At 47.6% G+C, this 7,208-nt stretch overlaps 1 protein-coding gene across 1 annotated transcript in view; it reads right to left on the reverse strand.

Moving 5' to 3' along the window:
- The window catches only part of LAPTM4B (lysosomal protein transmembrane 4 beta), a 61,923-nt gene extending 55,139 nt beyond the window's left edge, over nt 1-6,784 (reverse strand). The window contains exon 1 of the mRNA XM_055800343.1: nt 6,563-6,784. Within this exon, the coding sequence (XP_055656318.1) occupies nt 6,563-6,658 (96 nt within the window). The 5' untranslated portion in view covers nt 6,659-6,784. The remainder of the gene's footprint in view (nt 1-6,562) is intronic.
- Between the last annotated feature and the right edge of the window lie 424 nt (nt 6,785-7,208).

Genomic DNA, 7,208 nt, shown 5'->3' on the forward strand with positions numbered 1-7,208 from the left:
ATGCAGATTATGAGCTATCATTGCAATGATTCATATACTCCGTGAAAACACCTAGTGTGGTATTTGGGGATAGAAGAAAAACTGCGTATGTAAGGGGATTAGAGTTTAAAGACATTTTCAGAAATCCTTGTGTTGTGTTACAGACTGATAAACAGTTCAGTAAATGCACGGACTGTCCAAAAGATGCTTGCAAGAAATTTTAACTCTCCAATGACTTAAAAAGTGTTTAAAACAAAAACAGTAATAAACACACTGACATATGACAGACTCCGGGGAGGACAGACAAAACACTGTTTCTGCTCCTCTTTGCAACATGGCAAACACACAAACCTGGCTATTTTCACTCAGAACAGAAAGCCCAGGTAACTTGGGATATGGTATACCGATGAATCCATCCTTTTTTCAGATAATCTTTCTGGCCTGTTCATGGATTGATTCTGTCACCCATAGGTGAGCGATTAGGGTCTTTGCAAGCTGTCTTATTGATTGTGTGATTTAATTTCCTCCCATATGGTACTTCATTCTGTAATCTAACTGAAGAGGGCCTGAAGCATGAACTGGAGAAAGCAGGTGGGATAAGGTCCTCCTGCATTGCAGAAACCAGCCTGGGTTTGTGAGTGGTGGGGAGAGGAGTCCTTTAAGGGGCTCTCTAGAAGCCGTTCTCAAAGCAATTAATAGTTATGTTATTTAATACTGTGTCTCTAGGTAAGTTACAATCAGAATGTAGTTATTGAGAAGGTCCTTCAAACGAGGTATATTTTGTTCATGCTAATGATCACTGCTGGTCTTTATTCTTTGCTCTATCATGTCTAAAATGCATAAATACATTTTGAATTTCTTAAGAAAACACCACGCAGGCCCTGAACAGATACCCATGTGCAGGATCAGTAATTTATTTCCTGCTGGTCTTGAAGAAGATAATGAAATGGATGTGATCCACTCCAAGAGCAAATACCCTGAACTTCCTTCTGATCCCAGTTTCAGTTGGATATTGACATGTACATCAATCATACAGGGGAGCTTTTAAAAGTGGGATGCATATTTTTCTTTATTCATAACAATAATTCCAAGTTTTCTCTCCACTCTCCTCAAGAGCAAGCATGTGCACAGGAAGCCTCTAATGAATTATTTGGGAATGTTACTGGCTTTTTTCAAGAGCTTGGCTTTCATTTTATGAAAAGAAGTACAGGCAATAGAAAAACTAATGATAATTTTACAGACACGGCATTTGGGACGTAAATATTTAGTCACTGCTACCAGTTTCACTACAAGAATTGGGAATCTCAAGTCATTTCAGATTATACCATGACTCTTTCACCTGCCAGCAGGTAAATCTCACTTGCTGCTGACACTACATCTCCTGCCAAGGGATAGGAATTAGGCATGTCATTGGCACCACCCAGCTCTTCCCCCGGAATATACTGCCCAGATCTGGGCCATGGAGGGGCAGCCACCTAGTGAACCCACAGAAAGCCCCATTCTGCACAGCTTCTTTCCCCACTGCCACCAGTACTGAATGGCGAAGGCAGCATTGCCTGCAGGACCACCTGACCCAATGCCCCAGCTGTATCACACTGGCGTGACACAGGAAGCAACATCCCTGGCTGATATGAAGGAACAGAGCCTTCAATGAGCTGGCTGATGGATTATGACCATTCAAACAGACATAAAGTTGGGGCTCCTTTATTCTTAGTCCATTTCATTCCATATAAAAGCAAAGAAACCTAATTTTCTGGGTGAAACACAAGGCATCATGCATGTATTCATGCAAACTGGGATAACAAAGTTTCCAATTCCCTGTAACATCAGGCTTCTAATGGTGCAGTTTGCCCCTTTTCACAACTTCAGTTCTTTTTTCAGTTTTCAGAGTCACTTGATTCTCACAGGTTTGAAAATAATCAGTAACTCCATCTTTTCTTAGAATGTCTTTATTTCCCCTGAAAGGGCCTTTCCACCCTGTTCAAGGGATCACCACTCACACCTCCTTGCTGATGTGAACTGTTTCGGACAGCGTAAAGGTTGCAGGAGTGAGGACAGAGCAGCGTGGAAGGACCCCAGTGTAGGTACATTTTGTTTACGTGAGCAGTCAGTGCTGATCTCTAGTCCCTGCCAAGTAAGCCAAGATTTCAGTAATCTTCTAAACTGGTATTTACACACATTGGCATACATGCTGTTCTGCATGGGGGCTTGGAAAAAAGACATGAAAATAAGCACGGCCCAGCCACAAAATACCTCAGTTCTCATTTTGACATCAGATCAAGTGCACTCCACTGATCTCAGCTGGGTTTTCAACCTGTAAATCAACGAAGACATAGCAAGTGGTGCTTTTTTTTTTTTTTGCTTTTTTTCTTTATGCTATAGAGAGGCCACCCCCAGTACATTTTTTCATCCATTAGGTTTCAATCCTTTCATTAAAAAAAAAAATGGCTGGGATTCAGAGTGAAATTATGCACTCTTTCAACGGTATATTCAGAAAAATCCTGAACTGAAATGTCACGACTAGCAATTCATGCTGAGCTTTCCACAAATAGCAGCTCAAATGTTGAAGCCACGCTGGCTAAAAACTTCAGCTCGCTCTATTTATGTTCTTACTGCATGTCCTTCGGAGGGACCCGCACAACTTGATAACTCACTGTTATAAAAGGTTCTCAGCCTTCCATTAGTTTTTATTTTTAGCCCCTCTCTGCCAGCACCCCAGGGAGCACGGAGGGAGGGCAGTGGCTCCCAGGGACCAGGGGACAGTGGGGAGGAGCAGCCCATGCCCAGGGCACTGCTGCAGCAAGGCAGGTAGCAGGCGGCACGGCACTGGGCACGCAGAGCTCAAAAATGAAAGCTCCTTCTTTTAATGCTTTCTTTCTCCTCAGTTGATGGCTCAAAGTTTCATCTCTCCATCTGAGCAAATAGGAAATAATTCCTGTTGTCCCAGATGCTGCCGGTGGAGCCTCGGAGTGTGCATAAACCCCGCTGCCACGTGTCGAGAGAATGGAAAATCCTTCCGTGACACTGTTACCACATCTGATGTTGTTCCTTTTCTGTGTTTTAGATAAAGAAAGTGGAGTCCGTTTCCTCAGGAAGAAGACACGCTGTGTTTATAAATGCTGTTACCATTGGGATGTTATTCTGACTCACCAGTCCTGACTGGGTCACTTGGAACTGACAAAAACGCCAGCTTTGCCCTGGACTCCGGCACCCAGGGGAGATCGTAACTGAAGCTGGCTCATTTCAGCAGTGTCACTGTCTTGAGCAGCACGCTGCTACAACTGTCTGGGACAAAACTAAGCTGCTGAAAGTGACTTTCTAATTTTCCTGAATTTTTTATTTTCAAAGTATGACATTTGTAAGACTTCTGTGCCCAAAAATGTTCCTGTGTTATCATTTGTGACCTCTAATTTCATATTATAATAGAGAGAAGTAAAAAGTCCGTGCCAGTGGGATAAAACCCAAAGATTAACAACCAGCTGAACCAAACTGGTCCTCAGGTTTTGAAATAAATGCTAGCCCCCAGCCAGCCACATTACTGCCATTTTAACCTTCAGCATAATGTTTGTATTCAACACGGCAGCAGCCCCTTTTAAGCTTTTCTCCCCCAAGGCAGCACACTAGTTCCTGAAGTGCAGGCTATTCTGCAACCTGATTAGATATTCTTTTCAGGAAATTTCCCCCGACTGCTTTACAAGTTACTTTTTATGTTGAAGTACCTCAGTGCTCTGTGATAGTACGTGTATTGTATTATATATATCCTATACTGCAATACCATGCAATGCTGTATTATATTATTCTAGATGCAGTACCTATGGCTCTACCACGAAGAAACTACTGAAACACAATAGCTATAGAAACATCAGCATTCTGAGATCCATTATGTTCTTAAAATAGAGCAAAGTTAAATATTTATTTCCCAGCTATTGATACTTTATGAAACCATTGCTAAGTGCACGTGGCTGCTGGGTCTGTTTTGGAAATTCACAGTGTTCCTTCCCCTTACCAATGCGGGAAAGCGCTCTCATCATGCAGCCCTGATGACTCCACCTGCACTCAGCTCCCCACTCTCCCCACTACTCGTAGGATCCCAAATATCCAATTAAAACATTAAAACTAAAGAGCTAAAACATCATTGCCAAGGAATACAGGACTTTTTGCACATTTACTCAGACATGAAGTTCTGCCTCCTAAAGTGATACTAACACAAAACGGGTTCAACGTGTGAAAATGTTATTTTAAAAGCCTGTCCATATTTTTAAGCTACTATTTTTCCTCCTTCAGAACCCTCTGCTACTGAATCATTGTATTCATATTCATAGAATTAATAAAACTTAAACCTCACAGACAGCAAGATATGAAAAGCAACAAGAAAACTATTCATTCTCTAGGGGGATGTTTTTTCCTCAAGTAATTTCCTGTAAAGCATAATGGCAAACAGTACACAGAACATATGCTGGCATGGTGAAAAATCAAAGGGGTTTTTGTTTGAACTTTATTTGAGGTAATGTTCATAGCTCATGGGGTTTGGAGTAATGCAACCACCCAAAATGCATGCAGAGAAAAAAAATTGCTACTAGGGCTGCATCTATTTTTATGTACTCAGTAGTACATGGTATCAAATCATAATTGTTCTTCTGAGGTAAAACAATGTTTTCGTATATGACTTTGTAAAACAAAGCTGTTTGCTCAAGCTATTTACTCAAGAGGCTACCCCTTCCTCACTTACTGCTTCCTAACTTTGTAAGCTAGCAAAAAGCTTTAGCGTTTATTTTCAACATGCATCTAATTTTCTATTCTTCATAGTTAACCTTAAAAATCTAAATAGTTGCCACAGATGAGAAAGCACAGAAAGAAATGTGCCCCTTGACATGTTATGGGTTATTGTCAGTCTGAAGTCATTCAGAAATCTGCCCTGAGAAATCTATGAAAGCAAAAGAAGCAAGGTAGGGAAAGGTGTAATGAATGAGGAAGTACCTGCTAGTTAGAAAAGAAAATTTATAAGTAGGTTTTGCAGAAAAATATTATGTGAAATGGGGGCACTGGTGTTTAGGTAACAATGTCTAAAGAGCTGTCGGGCTTTTCTTTGTATCTATGGCCAGCTGATGCACTTACTTCCCTCTTCCTCAAATATCTTTAGGTCCACTGAACACCTAAAATATCCGTATCCCTGCCTCAGTGGAGCCAATGTGAAAAGGCTTCATTCAGCTGAAGGCAGGAGGAAATAACCCTGGCAGAAACGTTCAAATGCTTTCAGGTCATATTAAAACTTACTGAAACTTCATTGCAGCCAGGCAAAGTGAGGCATATTTTTCAATACTGTCAGTATTTCAGATACCACAGGCTGTGGATATTGCATTTAACGGTATTTTATAAAACCAGGAGCCAGAAATGGCTCAACTAATGCACCATTTTCTCAGTGGAGAAATATGTATTTTAGGGGACGTAGAGCGTTTTATAAGATTTCTAGGACAGAAACGTCAGCCTAGCCTTTTTATTACGCTGATTGAATTTATTTAATGAGCTGCCCTACAATGGAGGCTAGCCCTGCATTTTTCACTTGCTTCTGAAGGGAATTTCAGCAGTTAGCAAATAAGCCCGGGTCTAATCTGCTTCCGTCTGCAATCATTTGAAAAATGATGCTTGGCAAACAGCTCTGCACGGCCTTGCCATCAGACACAGGCCGATTCCTCGCACCAAGAGGCAGGGCATACTGAGCAGGCTGAGAAGCGCATCTACAGAACCGACAGCGACCAACCAGCAATTTTTATTGCAAACCCTGCGACCGTGGCCAGAGCCGGCTCGGGGAAAGCTGCTTTTCCCGCAGTGCTACCCAAGGGATTGAGGGACAGGAGAGGAACCGGGGGCTTAGCGTGCCTCCCCCTCACCGCCTCCTTCCCCTGGCTGATATAACCGGGTGTCGAACAGCCCCTGGGGGCTGGCAGCAGGGTCAGTCCCTCACTCCCAAGCCACTGCCCTGACGAGGGACTTAAGTCTTTCTGGGACCTGATAGCAGCTGCCTGAAAGGCTTCAGCTCTCGCCAGGCAGCCCGAGATACTACCGACAGTTACCTGCCCAGCGAGGAACAGCAGTGACGAGAACACCCGCCCGCTTCACGACGCGCCGACCAGACGTGCCCAGCCAGGGTTTCCCCCGCGGGGTCGGGGCAGCCCGGCGGGGGCAGCAGCGCCGCCCGGCCTGGGGGGCGCCCCTCGCCGCGGGGGCTTCACTCATCACATCTTCCGTCCCCCGAACGGCTTAGTGCTCGGGACCCTGGTGAGCCTGCCCGTGCTGCCCCCGCCGCCCCCCCCCCCCCCGACCCTAAGCACACACACGCTTCATTTCCCCCGTTTAAGCAGAGCCTGAACACCAGCCTCTGAGCCGGGGGGGCTGGGGCCGTTACGATGCTCACAGTAACGTGTCTCCCTGGGGGTTACCTCCAAAGCCCGCCCGGGCGGCAGGGGCAGCCTCGGCTGCTGCCGTGGGCATCCCCCCTCCGCGGGACAGCTGCCCCTGCAGCCGGTGCCGAGCGACCGGGCGGGGACACCCCCGGGGGGGCCGGGGGCAGCCGGCAGGCGCTTACCAGGTACCAGACGCCGAGAATGATGGTGCCGGTGCGGACATGGCAGCAGAGGCAGCAGCTGTTGGAGTAGAAGCGCGCCCAGGGCGAGCTCAGCATCTCCGCGGCTCCTCCGGGCCCCGCGCCGCTCCGCGCCTCTGGCCGCGCCGCTCCGCGGGGGCGGGGCCGGGCCGGGCCGCCCCTCCCGGCGGGCGGCACCGAGGGCGGAGGGACCCAGCCCGGCGGCGGAGGGGGCGTCCCCGCCGGTGTCCCGGGTGGCCGCTGCGCCGCTGCAGCCCGCCGTGCTCCTGCAGCCCCCGCCGTGCCCCCACCGGCACCAGCGCCCGCTGCCGGCTAGAGCAGCGCCGAGAGCGGAGCATCACCGCAGGGCGCGGAGGGGTTTGAAATACGCAGTGAGGGGATCAGTGAGCGGGCAGCCGGGCGCCCTTGGCGCGGGGAGGCGGCACAGCGCGGTCCCCCGGTGGCGGCGCCTACCCGCACAACCACGCACCGACCCACCCTCCTCGGGCACCGCCGCGCCTGGGGCTGGGGCCATGCGAGCCAAGCCGTGGCCGGGCTTCCTTAGCCAAGCTGCCATGTAGCTGGTCTAGCGGCCCTCGACAGGCGAACCAGCGGGGAAAAAACCTCCATTGCACTGCAAAGAAAGATA

The sequence above is a fragment of the Falco peregrinus genome, chromosome 3 (genome assembly GCF_023634155.1).
Source record: "Falco peregrinus isolate bFalPer1 chromosome 3, bFalPer1.pri, whole genome shotgun sequence".
Lineage (NCBI taxonomy): Eukaryota > Metazoa > Chordata > Aves > Falconiformes > Falconidae > Falco > Falco peregrinus.